Consider the following 16,174-nt stretch of genomic DNA (forward strand, 5'->3'; position numbering starts at 1 on the left):
CATCAGCTGGCTGGAGTCTTCGGTTGCAAGTTGGAAACCCTCCCTTTCACCTACGTTGGGCTGCCATTGGGCACCACTAAGCCAAGAGTGGAGCATTTTGGATTCATCATGAACAAGGTGGAGAGAAGACTCACTACCACTTCAAATTTCCTCTCTCATGTTGGAAGATTGGAACTAGTTAATTCTGTCATTTTTTCTCTTCCTACATATGCTATGTGTACTCTACAGCTACCTGTCTCAGTCATCGATTACATTGAGAGAGCAAGAAGGCATTGCCTTTGGAGAGGGTCTGACAGTAATGCTAAAATAAAGCCGCTAGTGACTTGGCCAAAGTGTTGTAAACCAAAAAACAAAAGTGGCCTGGGTATTATCAACCTAAGAAGTCAAAATTCTGCACTTCTACTTAAACATCTAGACAAGTGCTATAATAAGAAGGAAAACCCTTGGGTGAAACTTATTTGGCATGCTCACTACTCTAATGGAGACACCCCACATACCTCTACTGATAGAGGTTCCTTTTGGTGGAGGGATATTTTGAAGCTTTGTGACCTTTTTAGAGGGATTGCTAATTGCAAAATTGGAGATGGATCAGCCGTTCTCTTCTGGTCAGATCTATGGAATGATAATGTCATGCAGATCAAGTTTCCAAGGCTCTACTCTTTTGCAAAGAACAAGAATATCTCAGTCTCATAATTTCTATTAAAGAATAGCCTCCTGTCACAATTTCATCTCCCCTTGTCTGAACAAGCTTATCATGAATACCAAGGTCTTTAGGAATACATACAAACAATTCAGGTGGAGCAACATACTAAAGACTCTTGGAGTTACTTGTGGGGGAGCAGCAACTATACATCATCTAGATTCTACCACCTACCCTACAAAAATTTACAGCCTCCTGCTCCCCTTCTCTGGATTTGGAACTCAAAGTGCTGCAATAAACTCAGAGTGTTCTCCTAGCTTCTGCTCATGGACAGGCTAAATACTAGAAACATCCTAAGGAGAAAAAAACACAAATTGGAGGGCAATAATTACAACTATGTTCTCTGCAGCAATAATGTTGAGAAAACTGTTCACCACCTATTTTTCAGTTGCCCCTTCAGCCAGGAATCTTGGCAGCACATGGGAATCCAATGGAACCTTCAGAGTGAATTCTTTCAAATGATGATACAATTAAAACAGTAGCACCAAAATCCTTTCTTCATGGAGACCTTGATCATTGCTGCCTGGCATATTTGGAAGTAGAGAAATAACTTCATATTTGACAGAGGCCGACCTTCTTTCTCTTTTTGGAAAAACCTCTTCTATGAAGAGGCCAAACTTCAGGCTTTTAGAATGAGAGATGATAAATGTATAGCTTTTCTCCTCTGATTAGATCTCCTCTCTTAGGCCTCCCTGGTTTTTGGACTGCGGTTCCCTTCCCCCGTGGCTACCTCAGCCCTCCGGCTGGTTGGTTTGTTGTTATTTCTCTTTCTTTTGTACATGTTTCTGTTTTTATTTAATAAAATCCTACAGTGGGGGCTTCCCCTGCTGTATTTCCCATTAAAAAAATAGGCAAAGGAAGATCAAAGATAAGACAAATATACAAATAGTTACACAAGCAAAAACTTTTGGATCTTGTTGTTTTGTGTCTTCCATTTTCCAGTCCAGAATTAGTATAACAAATCTTCACTGAAAGTGGCTGGAACAGACCCCAGAAAAAAAAAACAAATGACAGCTGCAGCTGTGTGTGTGTTTTGAAAGAAGGCAGGTGCGGCTGCAGCTAGCTTCCACTCCACCCAACAAGTGCCTGCCTGCACGTCGATGATATGCTGACTCGAGGATTTCATCTATTTTTTCATTGTCTCTGCTTCATCTTTTTCAGATTTTTTTTAGATAAAGGATAGTTTATATCCGGCTTCATCTACCAAGGTAGAATTAGGCCCATTATTACAAAATTCACAGCAATCCACTTACAAGATTAAAGAAGCTTACATCCAGCCCTTGGGAAAGATAACATGAAGAGAAGTCTTGACTGAGAAAGACCGAAAAACCTAGTAGATAACCAACCACTGGAACTAAAGAAATGCAGGGTTGAAAACTCCAAATGCTGCCCAGCAAGGGTGAGCTGATCTCGTAGATCCTCACGCCGCTGCAGTCTTGCCCACTGCCGTAACCAATGAGTTCCCCTGAAGAGCACCTGCAAAAAAGTTTTTGGTCTGCATTTGTCAAAAACCACTTCATTTCTTGCTAACCAAATTGTCCAACATAAAGCCGATGCTGCCGTTAATAACAATGAGTTAGAACTAACACCACCCATCTTAGACCAAGTAACAAATAAATCGTCTATGTTGAGAGGAGGTGCTATTCCAAAAAATAAGTGGACAGCGCGCCACAGAAATTTGGCATAAGCACATTCGAAAAAAAGGTGGTGAATAGTCTCTATAGAATGACAAAAGCAACAACTTTTGTCACCATTCCAGTTACGTCTTGCAAGGTTATCTTTGGTTAGGATTACACCTCTTTTTAGGTACCACAAGAATATCTTTATTCTTGTAGGAATCTTGATCTGCCATAAATCTTGTGACACTCTGACCCCATTGTTAATTAACTTGGCATACATAGATTTAACCGAGAAAGTACATGATGAATGTAAAGCCCAAACAAATGTGTCTCTTTCCCCCAGTAAGTTCACATCTTGTATAGAAGCAACAATTTTAAGCCAGTCCCTTAAATTCCTACTCACTAAATTACGTCGAAAGGAAATGTTAAGTGGAACTGAAGCAAGTACTAATGCCACAGAATCTTGTTTTCTTCTCACAATATTGAACAACGTAGGAAATCTATCTTTCAGTGGCTGGTCACCCAACCAAGCATCAATCCAAAAACGAGTTTGTGATCCGTCTTTCACTCTGAATGAACCCAAACCCATGAAGGTATCTTTAACATTCATCAACCCTTTCCAGAAATGAGAGTCAGTTGGCTTTTTAGTACAACTCCCTAGAGTCTTATCTTTTATGTATTTATTCCTCAATAATTCTTGCCACATGCCATCCTCATTAAGCAATTTGAAAAGCCATTTACTTAACAGACATCTGTTTTGTAAGTCTAAATTTTGAATACCTAAGCCACCTTGGATTTTTGGTTGGCACAAAATTTCCCATTTAGCCAGCCTATATTTGCGCTTGTGTTGGTCATTTTGCCAGTAAAATCTTGATCTTAAACAGTCAATCTTTTCCAAAACTCCTTTTGGGAGTTCGAAAAATGACATCATAAACATCGGTAAGCTAGAGAGCACCGAGTTTATTAACACCAAGCGACCTCCTACCGAAAGCAACTTGCCTTTCCAACCACTAAGCTTCTTCTCAATTCTGTTTTCGATTATCTGCCAATCTTTATTACTCAACCTCCTAGTGTGTATAGGTAAACCAAGGTACCGGAAAGGAAACTTACCCTCCCCACATCCAAACAGCTGCGAGTAAAACACCTTATAGTCCTTTGCCTTACCAAAGCAAAAGATCTCACTCTTGTGAAAGTTAATTTTAAGCCCTGAGAGTTGCTCAAAAGTAGTTAAAATTAGCTTCATGTTTCTAGCTTTTTGAACATCATGGCTCATAAATATTACTGTGTCGTCCGCATATTGGAGGATGGACAAGCCATCTTGGACAAGGTGAGGTACGACCCCTTCTACCTGACCAGCTTCCTTCGCTCTAGCAATCAGTATAGCCAGCATATCTACCACTATATTAAATAGTATTGGAGACATTGGGTCACCTTGCCTTAAACCTTTTTTCGTTTGGAAGTATGAACCAAGTTGATCGTTCACCTTAATATTTACATTTCCTCCTTGTGTGAACTGCTTCACCCAAGATCACCATTTTTGTGAGAAACCTTTCATCCTTAAAGTTTGTTGTAGAAAGCTCCATTTTACTTTATCATATGCCTTTTCAAAGTCTATCTTGAAAATTATCCCATCTTGTTTTTTCGAGTAAAGTTCATGTACCGTCTCGTGAATTATTACTGCGCCTTCCATAATGTTTCTACCTGGAAGGAATGCTGTTTGTGTTGGTCTAATAATCTTCTGGGCAACAGTAGATAATCTATTAGTTGCAACTTTGGTAAAGATTTTAAAAGAAACATTCAACAAACATATTGGTCTGTATTGTTGAATCACTTTCGCATCTTTCTTTTTTGGTAACAAAATTATCGTTCCAAAGTTGAGACTATTCAAAGGCAAGGTTCCCTCATGGAATTCCATAAACATAGCCATCAGATCATCTTTTAATAAGTCCCAGAAGACCTGATAAAACTCTGGTGGAAAACCATCTGGGCCTGGTGCCTTATTATGTTCCATTTGGAACACTGCTGTCCTTACTTCTGATTCCGAGAAGGCATCTGTCAAGTACTCATTTTCTAGTTCGGAGACTTGTGGAATGTCATGAACATAGTGTTCATCTAACTGAATAAAAGAATTTTCCGAAGGACCAAAAAGACTCTTGTAATAATTGGTAATATGCTGCTTCAACTGAGCATCACCATCTATTACATTGTGCCCGTCCTCCAACTGGAAAATACGAGTTTTCCGATGTCTTCCGTTAGCCAACAAATGGTAATATTTTGTGTTGGCATCACCCTCCAGTAGGTGCTTAACCTTTGCCCTTTGGTACCATTTGAGTTCCTCTTCTCGAAGTATTTCAGCAAGCCTTTGATTTAACACATGTTTTAAGTTTAGTTCGGACTCATCAAGCAAAGAGTTCTCTGCCTTTCTATCTAGCTCATCGAGTTTGTTTAACAAGGTCTTCTTTTCTTTCTTGTTGGCACCACTCACATTTTTGGCCCATTCTCTGAGGTATTGGCGGAGCTTTCTGATTTTCGCTTGCCACCTCTCTAGGGGGCTGCCCTCAACGAGCACACTATGCCACACATCTCTCACCATTTCACAAAATCCATCCCTGAGCAACCAACCCAATTCGAACTTAAACTGTGGCTGGTAAGTCGGAGATGGCCTATTTGTACTATAAAACAGTGGAGTGTGATCAGAAATGTCTCTGCTCAATGCTCGGACACTAGAAATAGGATATTTGGACTCGAAATCCATACAGACAAGAATTCTATCTAATTTTTCGAAGGTCTGATTTTATAAATTATTCGCCCAAGTAAACTTCCTGCCTGCCATTTCTAATTCTCTAAGGTTTAAAGTATCTATAACAGCATTGAACAGAAGAGGCCATCTATCATTGTAGTTGTCATTATTTTTCTCATCCGGTCTACGAATAATGTTAAAATCACCACCTATAATAATAGGTAATGTTTCTTTTGAACATACTCGGACTAATTCGGATAAGAAATGTGATTTAAGATCCGCTTGAGCTGGGCCATACACTAAGATTAAATTGAACTTAAAATCATCCTCCTTGTGTCTCAACTTAAACCTAATTAAAAAGTCCCCCTCTTCTATTTGTCCAATGTCAAAGGTTAAGAGATTTACCCCTAGAATCATGCCACCGGACCGACCCCTTGGAGCCATGCAATGCCAAAGAAAATCTCTACCAGCGCAGATATTATTCAAAGTGGACTGCTGAAAATTGGCTCTGCCGGTTTCCGATATAGCTATGAAGTCTAGGTTCTTCTCTTTTGTTAAATTGGAAAGAAATTTATATTTCTTTGTGTCAGCAAAACCGTTGCTATTCTAGAAAATTCCTTTCATTTCGGTTTTAGTTTGTTCTTATTATATTTTTTTTGTTTATTTTGGACCTAGACTTCTTGAGATGTGATATGGGGGTCTGTAGACACAGCGGGTCACAGCCACCATCACCTAGGTCTTCAGAGATTTCGGCACAAATGTGATTTAAAGCATCTAAGTCTAGGTCCTCATCTACTGAACAAATAGTTGAAGCATCCCCTACTAAAGAGCTGGCATCTACTTTTAACAAGTTACTCTCAGACATTCTGGTTGATTCTATGTCTCTAAGATGTTGCAAAGACAATGTAACTTCCTGTTCATTAGCCCCAAGTGATATACCAAGTGTGCTAGTAGAAGCTAGTAAAGAAGAATCATCAAAAACATCAAAATAAAGTGGTTCTGTACCTTTGATAGAAGAAGAATCCATGTTCCTACGTGCCTTTAACTTTGTTGCCTTCCCCAACGAGTCTCGCTCAGAAGTAGACGCGTTTCTTTTACTAGCTCTCACTGGCGACTCTACCCCACCACTCAGTGCTTTAGTCTTGTTCAAAGTGCCAGAGTCAATCTTGGATTGCAACATGCTGGCTTTCCACATTGCAGATCCATCTGGAGCCATCCCAGTCTGGGTAAGTAGCACCACAGGCTTAACTATATCACTTTTCATAACTGAGTTGGAACCTTCGCCTTCCTTATCAACATGATGGGGTACCTCTACAGTACTCATAAAATCTTCCTGGGTCCCAGTGGCTGCAAGGTCTTCCTGCTCAGTAAAAACAACAGTGGTAGCCTTACTCTTGTGCTGTCCACTCGGTGCAACTGAGGCATCAGGATGTTTTTCAGATGTTTGACCAGCTGGCAGGTCTTCCATATTTTTACTATCATGATCCATGTTCTCCGGCCCTTTTTCCTCTGGTGCTTTGTCCTCGTCCATGGTAGAATCCATGTCAATGACTTGTGGCTCACCATCAGACATATCCTTCTCCACTCTGAATTGTAGCTCATAAACAAAGTCCCCAATGACTACATCCACAAGATCTGGGATGAGATGGGGATCCAGCACGGCTACTTTCATTCTAGCTCTGCCATACTTCTTTGTAAATTTAGTATCAACTGCTCGAGAGACACCTAGAATGGAACCAATTGTCCAAATGATAGGGAACTCTCGCAGTTCCTTTGGTAATCCCCAAAACTGTACCCAAACCTTATCAATCTCATATTTGAAGACATCATTTTCAGCCCCTTTCTCAAAACTAATCTTTCCTTTAATTGTTTTGGTGTCCATCGGACCCCAGTTCACCATGTGATTAAGCACTTCTGCAGAAGGGAAATTAGTGGTAAAGGCATCATTGCCCTTCTCCTCAATCACCCAACTGTTTCCGGGTAGTAGTTTGTCGAGTTCTACTGCCAATTGATCTACAGTAAGAGAACCCTCCAGAACACGTACCACAGCTGATTTATCATCTGAAACTACTTTTGGATTTTCTGCAACAGGTATAAAATAGAATCCTAGACCTTGAACAGCATAACCACATGGTATAGCAGTAGATTGGAGATTCTTCAAGTTTGGGCAAACTTTTTTAACATGATCCCCATAGCAAATCTCACAGCTAAGAACTGTTGTACAAACTGAAATTGTATGCCCTTTAGTATGGCAGCGGTAACAGTAGGGCTTACCCTTGCTCTTTTGATTCCCTTTCTGGGATGGCTCTATTGCATCAGACTTAATCATCGCATTGTTGAAATTTGGTGGGGCAGTGGCCGGATTGAGATCAGCTGTTGCCGGTGCCGTCGTGGTCGAAGATGATGCCCCCATGGTTGGATTGGAGGCAGTGCCTGGCGCCGCCTGCAGGTTGGCTCCATTGCCTTGCACTGTAGCCGTGTCATACCCATGCACTGGTGCCTGGCCATGCATGTCTTGTCCCTGTGCTGTTACTTGGCTCCTTGGATGCGCCTGACCATGACCGATGGTAGAGATCTGGCCGCTCGCTTGGGGCTGTAAGTGATGTTTGGGAGGAGGCATGGGAGGCGACACGCCGTGATTGGGACCAGACTGCACCGGCTGATGGTTCCGGCCAGCATAACCCCGGCCCCTACCATCATTAGTGTAGTACCAGCCGCCTCCTCGCCCTACTCCCTGATACCCTCCATTGAAGCCTCCATAGCCATGTCCACCGTGAGTACCATGGCCACCATGACCACCGTGACCACCATGGCCACGACCTCTCCCACGCGGCGGGAATCAACCACGTCCTCCACCTCTCCCTCCGTACCCTGGATTGAAGCCAGGATCAAAGCCCGGATTGAACCTTCCTCCACCTCGTCCGCCGAAACCCTCCTGAGCTGCCATAGGCTTTCCTTCCCGAACAACGTCGGCAAAAGTTTTTTTCGTTGACGGCTTAGGGCTGCGCCTTGCTTCCGCGAAGGGTGAAGTCGCGGTGTGCTTTGGCGGCTGCCTCAGGGGTTTCCTAGCTGCAGTCCTCGCAAACAGGCTACACAAGCCCGGCGTGGGCCGAAAGAATTTTCCAGGCCCAATGGAGATCAGATTAGGACTCTCCCACAGCTCGTGCCATTCCCCCGTGACGCACGCGGACGTAACTACGACCGGTAGCTCAGCGGGGTTCAAGGGAGGAAAGATCGGATCAAGATTTCGTGGATTTGAATTTTCAAATTTTTTCAAAACTGGATTAGCACCTGCCGACCCTGACCTCGCCAGCTTTCTTGCCGGGCGAGACGTCGAGATCGACCTGCCGCTTACAGATCGTGAACTCACCGGCGATTTTCCTGACCGGTACTGGTAAGTAGCTTTGGCAAAGAAATCTCCCAGGGTTCTTGGTGGAGATACCCGAGGGAAGGGCAAAGGCCCGTGCCATGGCGTGCCAACCAGTTTTCTATGAACCATTGACGAGATCAGTGACCTTGAAAGCCTGCGATCACTGGATGAAGGAATGTTACCTGATGCCAAGGCTCGTTCTGCTCTTGCTACCTGATCCACCGTGAAACCTGCCTCGAGAGCATCCTTGATGAAATCAGATGTTGAAGGCACACTCAAATCGTGCACTGTATCTTCATCATCGGAGTCGTCGTTGTCATCCGGCTGCGCCCAGAATCTTGACGCAATCACCTGCGCTGGTGAAGATGTATCGGCTCCGCCTTGTACGCCATGAACGGGCCTTGGACGCAGGGTCGCGTCCACGGCCATCGCTATCTCGCGCGACATAGCCTCGCGACCCTTGTCGCACCGCCGGTCATCCGCTTCGTCGTCGTCGCTGTCAGGTTCCGGAGCGCCTGCCGCCGGTAGCAAGGCCCGCCTGACCGCCGGAGCGAGTGTCAAGCGACGCTTACCTCGTTTCACCGCACATACTTCCCAGCTGATTTGTTGTAACATACTTGGGTTCCAGTATGACTGTAATTCTTAGCTCATAAGAGAAGATCTTGATCTGCACAGACATGCTCCTAGTCCACCTTGTCCAGGAAGACAAATATGACATACAGACCATCACAACATCCATTAGGGATGGCAGACATTATATTGATGGTCCACGCAATAATGCCTCTATCAAACCTTCTGCTCAATCCAAGGACCACGCATGCATGCATCGATTAGGATTTTAAGCTTGATGATCCTACAAAATTTCGAATCATAAACTTTTTCAGAACACATGGTATACATTTAACTGTGTCAGGTGAAACTAGTCTTGCTCAGTTGTGCAGTTGTGCTAAATAAAACTAACGCATAAAAACTCATCCATACTTTCATGTGTCCATGACTCTTTTTGTTATTTTCTGATCAGGTATTCAGGCTAAGCAATGTGGGCAAAAGTAGCAGCGGGTGTTTTCTTTCTTTCTTTCTTTCTTTCTTTCTTGCGGTGCCGCAGTGGCGGAGGTATGACCCGCTCCTTTTATTTATTGGACTGTCACTATCACTATGATTTTTCTTGGTTAGCAAAATAATTTGGTATTAAGATTAAGTGGCAATAACTGAACAGATGAAGGAGCATATGAGATATTATATATATTAAGTGTCAAACTGCATTATTGGTGTGAAAGATACTGAAAAGAAATGATTAAAAAATGTGTAGCGGTGCCCTCTACAAAATCATATGCTGGCATATATATAGGAACGGTGTCCATCCTGGTTTCAGTTTTGCAATGGCCATGGTTTCATTAATTTGACCATGGATGTATCATCATCCAACTCAACACTCGTGTAATACTGTATTCATTAAGCATAACTTTTTCTGATTAATGATTCCTCGTTCATGGAATGGAAGTCCCCCATCATCATCACTACATACATATGTGCTTCTTCCATTTCTTCTAGATATAGCTAGTGCTGTCTTTTTATCCCTTGAACACTAAGAGAGTATAGTAATAATGATATTAATTAAAAAGGCTATGCACAAACCATATACTATGAAATTTTAATCAAAGCCTCTATTAAGTGGCAACTATGTTGCGTACGTCACGGCCAAAACATCATCACGTCATGACGAAAAGGAGTACTGATGCTATGGCACACAGCTACCTTCACTCTACAGCAATATCAAAAGAACAAAACACAACCATGTTGTACTGATCTAACAACGCAATCCAGAACATTACTTTCGTATCCATTAAAAAGATCGATATCGAAATGTCAATGGATTAAATGTTGCAAGCAAAAAAATAGTACTGTAAATATAGTGGTCTAAAGGCAATTAACAAACGGCACAGGTTAGTGATTCCGGCTCAAAGTATACTTAGGCCTCTTTGGTACAGCTCAACTTCACCTGTGGAGCTGAAGTTGTTTTCAAAAAGTGTTTGGTAAAATAGCTTCTGAGGGGAAGATAGGTGAGAGGGAGCTAAGAAAAACTAGTATTTTCAGCTTCACCGGGGTTCCTAGGCATGTTTGGTAAAATAGGTTCTCAAGGGAAGGCCAGCTTGGAAGCGTCGGCCTGGAGCCGCCGGCCTACGCGTGCTGCAGCGAAGCTATCGACCTAGGCGCGGTGCTGTGGAGGAGGAAGCGAGCCTGGCCTAGGCGCGTTGTAGCGGAGCCCCCTGCCATGGAGCTGACGGCCCTGCCTGGAGCGGGCGGTCGGTGGGGAGCGCGGCTGCAGAAGATGCACTGCCACCGAAGGAACCCTATTCTGCGCATAGTTCTCGTGGACGAGAAAAGTAGTGGCAAAAATTGAATTGGTACCTTCATAAGTGGCAGGTGGGTAGTTTCTTCGAACTTACCATAAGTGTTTTCCTAAACGCTAAACGGTAAACAGTCGGTCACCTACCGTTTATCCATTATTCGGGCAAAACGTCCCATTAAACGGGCTAAACGACCAATTAAACGGGGTCAACAGGTGATTAAACGGAAACGGCGCACCACCGTGTAGCGTTTACACGGTGTTTAAACGAGCTAAACGACCGTTTAGGCGAACAGTGCTTACCATTTACATAGCCAGTTAAAGTAGGGGGAGCTACTGTGAGATTTTTAGTAGAGCAAAAACAACTTTTGGCCTAAAATAACTTTGGGTTTGCATCCCCTTGATTGGCTTTCGGATTTTTTTGAAGCCACGGCGGGTTTTAAAGCTCAACCAAATGAGGCCTTAGAAACGATCTCTAGCTAAGAGCGGGCCCTAGAAATATTTTATAAAGAGTAAGTCCATTGATGGTCCTCTGTCTTGCTGTGTCATCCCGGTCAACTCTCAAAATGCTCATTTAAGTCGCGCTAATGGACTTTACTCTTTTATAAAATATCTTAAAAATGTAAAACAACATAAAAATGATTTTTTGTGCTCAAGTTCTCGAGGATTTGAACCCGTGAGCTATCTTGGCACTCGCCTTCCTTATTATCCTTCTACATGGAGCTGGCTAACCCCAGCTAATTCTTATATCCAACTAGTAACTAGACCCAACTAATCCAAAACAAATGAACTGAGAAAATCCACACGAGGATTTTTGCTGTTATAGATCGTTGTTAGTCCTGTTCAGTCCAAGCACGGACGAAATCCATACGTTAGTAATAAAGACCGCCAACAAGTACTCATGACTCATGAGCGCTCACTGTCAAGTGTGCCACATTTGTATGGTCCCACAAGCCAGGGAAAGAGACACACTCACTTCCTGTGAGCGCCATGTGGCTTCTGACCTGTGAGAGCTTGCCGCGTCGCATGAATTCCTCCTCGCTTCCATCGCCATTGCCGCCCTCCTCGCTCCCTCAAAGCCACCTGCTTTTTTGGACCGCACCGGTCCGAGCCGCGTCACTGCCGAGGCGGCGTAAATGCCCGTCCGTGCAGAGGATCCCAGCCTTCCCTCTCCGCCCCAAATCCCGTCCTTGTTCCCATCGATTAAGAGCAGGCGAAGGTTCTTGGACGCGTGCTGATCCTACCAGCAGCCACGGATGTGGAAGGCGTCCTGACTCCACTTGCCCAGCTCCGGCGGCTGCTCTGCTCCGCCACCAACTGACATGGGCTTCTTGATCTGCTGCGCCCGCCTCCTCCAGCTGCTGCTGCTGCTCCTCACCACCGCCACCCCACCAGTGGCTGCGCAGCCGCCGTCGCCCGCGAGGGCCCTCGACGCGGCGCTGCAGGACTACGCGTTCCGTGCGCTGTCGGCGCGCCCGCGCACCGGCATTGTCTACAACGCCACCGTGCCGGGCAACCTCACGGGCATTGCGGCGTCCGAGCTGCGCCTGCGGAGCGGCAACCTCCGCCGGAGGGGCTTCGCGGGCTACTTCCAGTTCGCGCTCCCGCCGGGCGTCGTCGTGCAGCCGCACGTCGAGCGGGTGGTGCTCGTGTACCACGACCTCGGCAACTGGTCCGACCGCTACTACCCGCTCCCCGCCGGGTACACCTACCTCGCGCCCGTGCTGGGGCTGCTCGCCTACGACGCGGCCAACCTGTCGGCCGTGGGGCTGCCGGAGCTCAGCATCGTCGCGTCGGGGGGACCGATCTCTGTGGCGTTCGGCGGTGTCCGGGCGGTGCCGGCAGGTGGTGTGACGCCGCGGTGCGTGGTGTTCGATTTGGATGGCGTGCCGCAGTTCCGGGACCTGGAGGGAACCAATGTGTGCACGACGTATCGGCAAGGGCACGTTTCAATTGTCGTGAATTCCAGTGAGATTGCTCCAGCTCCAGCTCCAGCTCCGGCTCCACCTCCAGCTGGCGCGATTGCTCCGCCGATACCGACTGAGGGAGGTGGTAAGAAGGGGAGCTCAGACGCGTGGAAGATTGCTGTCGGCGTGGTTGGGGGTGCTGCAGCGTTGGGGCTGTTGGCTGCGCTTCTGCTGTGCTTGGTGAGGTACAAAAGGGATAAGAAACTTCAGCTCATGGAGCGGAATGCGGAGGTTGGGGAGACATTGCGGATGGCGCAGGTTGGGCGGACGCAGGCGCCTGTGGCGTTGGGGACGCGGACACAACCGGTGATTGAGAACAATTATGCTGCATAGTGGATTTTTCGATTTGCTGGATACTTCTGCTAACAAGAAGACTTGATGATGTTGGCTAGAGCCAGGATTGTCCATTGGTTGCTTGCCGGCGGCAAATTTTCTATATCAGCGAGGGCAATGCTAGCCACTAATTTCAGAGCCCAGATTCTGCTCAATGAGGGTTCAGCACATTCTTTTGGTGGGTTTGTTGGGAACCTTAAGTTTTGTACTGCGAGGAATGGGAGGATACTGTTCATGTTCATAGTTGCCGATGTTCATATGCGAGGAGTTCCTTTCATCTCCAAGCAAGCAATGGAGGAGAAATGTTTGCCATATTGGATTTGGAATCCCCTGTTATTTTTTTTCTTGGGTTGCTGTATTCAAGAGGAAATGGGTTTGGCAATAAAGCTGAGGTAACATTCATTGCATATCGTGATATGCTGTGTTGGGGAAATTCATTCATCCAGTTGGAATTTCATTTCATTTATTTTTCTTCTCCATTTGATGTTTAGATGACTGCGAAGATGATGTAGTGATGTAAATGTTCACTTGTCTAGTGCTGTGGTAATTAGTCTGATTGTGATCATTGATTTCATGGACAATTGTGTTTTCATCCGCCGTGTATGTTTTCAGGCAGCATTCATTTCTTTGTTATTGTTTGGGAAACAACTTAATTTCTAATTATGTGTTTTTATGGTCTGACAGTACTACCAGTTCTAGAATTTGTTAATGCTGACTTTTATCAGGTTCCTTGTTTTATTGGTTATGACCAGTTGGCAAAATAAATAGACATAAACAGAGGAATTCAAGAAATGCTCTGTTAGAAACTTTCCAAACTTGCTGATTTTCTTTTCTCTGGTAGTCTTCTGGCTTGATCGTTAAGTTAGTTTTGAATATTGTAAAGGTTCATCTAGAGCTGTTAGTGGGGACCTAGACGATCAACTAAGAAAAGATACAATGTAAATATGGGTAGTGTACAAATAAATGTGAGCTAAACAGAAAGATTGAAGACAGCTCCATTTGAAACGATTTAAAAGCTTATCTTTTTCACTGGTAGTATTCTGGCTTGGTCTTCAATCGTCAAGTTGGTTGGAAATGTTGTAAGCTTCATGTAGAGCTGTCATGAGGAGCTAGATGATCTACAAAGGAAGATAGATGCATTCATCTATTCGTTGAGTCAATTGGCACTTGTTACAAAATTCTCCTTATCACTGTTACTGATATTGAAATATGAAAGATGAACCTATGGAGATCCATTCTCTTTGTTTTGCTTTGTACAGTCATGCTGTAGCATGTATCATCTGATTCTCAAAGTAGTCTAGATTTCAGTTGTTTCCTCAAAAAGATTGCATAACTCATAAGACGAGAGGGCATGAATAGTTTGTGCTAAGGATCAATGTGTGAGCTGGCTAAAAGCTTTAGGCCGGCTCACTTTGTGAGCATCACTACGTCAGAATAGCACTTCACTGCCGATTCAAAATACCCCATCACTGTCGGATTTTGGACCGGCACAACCATACCGGTAGTGATGAGGGTAAGCTATCACTGTCGATTCCTACAAACCGGCAGTGTTCTTCAACTTTACTGCCGGTTCTTTACACAACCGGCAGAGTTCAGTTCCACCAACACTGCCGGTTCATAAGACCACCCTGTAGAGTTCAGTTCCACCAACACTGTCGGTTTGTGTTTCAACCGGCAGTGTTGTCATAAGAATCATTGCCGGTTTGTGACAAGAACCGGCAGTGATGGCTAAGCCAACGCTGCCGGTTTGTGGCTCCAGCCGGCAGTGCCATCACTGCCGGTTTGTTGCTAACCGGCAGTGATGTCACGTTCGCATTTTATTGTTTTATAATTTATTTTAATTTTTTTTTCGTGGAATCGGGTTTCGCTTTATATACGCTACGTAGACGACATGTCCATCAATATTAAACATTACAAATGTTACAGTTACGGTTTAAATGTTCTTATCAAGATCTCGATCCCTCAAAATAAAAAAGAAATGTTCTCGCACTTCACAGATTGTGCAATGCTTCTCGGTCTTCTTACAATAATCTGGCGAGCCGCTCTGGGCCATACTGGTCCTTGAACTTCACGGATTGTGCAATGGAAAATACTCCATCTTTTTCCAATACCTTGGCTAAGATGAATTTTGCCAGCTCCGATTGCAGCGCGACGATCTCCATGTCTAACAGCCTTTCGTGGTTATATTTCTTGCGCTGTCGTTCAAAAAAGATGATATCCAAAGTGGAATCAGTAAATCATTTTGTTGAATAATTAACAGACATAAATGAAATGGGGATTATACACACCAACTTATCGGATTCTTCCGATTTCCCGCCGATGTAGCGAAGCATTGCCCACATTACATAAAATCCACATTCATTGTTTCCCGCCGGCTGTTTTAGGTACTTCCTCTCCATTTCGACGACCTTGAATGGGACTTGCGTCCCACCGATATGTCTTCTTCGGACACTGAGCAACATTAAAAGGAGAAATGTTAGAAAGCGGTATGTGTGATTAGAAAATAATATGTTATTAGGATCGCTTACTAATTCAGCACTACCACCAGCGCATCCAGATGATGAAATAGTTTTTTCTTCGAGTCCCACACCTCGATCAGATTTTTGGCAATATTAACACAAATGAAGACGAAATGGTGGCTGCAATCATAGAATCCTAATTATCGAATAATCTTAACAAAAGAAGAAGCATAAAATTAAAAGCCGAGAACATATACTCGCAGTTGTAGGCTAGAAGTATGTGGGTTTTGTTCTTCATCTTGAATTTGTCGAAAATAGCAATCAATCTCTATTTCAGGTCTTCCAAGTCACATCCATGGAGGCCTAGACATGTCTTCTCATTGACTCGCAAGGGGTCCAAGAAGCCTATGTTATCCCATTTGCTTTTTAGAATGCAAAATTTTGCTATACACCTACATAAAATCATGGGAAGTGCTCAAAAGTTAACAATTTGTATCCCAAGAGAGTAGTTAATTGTAATATCGTGCGTGTAGGGTACTTACATAGTCCACAGCGTCAACATTTGTGTATCGAGAGAGCATTTCTGGTATAGCTGGAACAAGCACTCCTACTCGACATTGAACTTCTCTTCTTCAGGAT

General features: G+C 44.2%; 1 protein-coding gene across 1 annotated transcript; it reads left to right on the forward strand.

The window, feature by feature from the left end:
• Window positions 1-11,977: 11,977 nt before the first annotated feature.
• Window positions 11,978-13,507, forward strand: LOC136506062 (uncharacterized). Its single transcript, XM_066501187.1, has one exon. It carries the CDS (start codon window positions 12,099-12,101, stop codon window positions 13,074-13,076), a length of 978 nt encoding a protein of 325 aa, XP_066357284.1. The 5' UTR covers window positions 11,978-12,098; the 3' UTR covers window positions 13,077-13,507.
• The last annotated feature ends 2,667 nt before the right edge of the window (window positions 13,508-16,174 follow it).

The sequence above is a fragment of the Miscanthus floridulus genome, chromosome 14 (assembly GCF_019320115.1).
Source record: "Miscanthus floridulus cultivar M001 chromosome 14, ASM1932011v1, whole genome shotgun sequence".
In the NCBI taxonomy this organism is placed as follows: Eukaryota; Viridiplantae; Streptophyta; class Magnoliopsida; order Poales; family Poaceae; genus Miscanthus; species Miscanthus floridulus.

Bases quoted from the DNA above. Each gene is read 5' to 3' on its own strand.
- LOC136506062 (XM_066501187.1), top strand. From the start codon at position 12,099: ATGGGCTTCTTGATCTGCTGCGCCCGCCTCCTCCAGCTGCTGCTGCTG.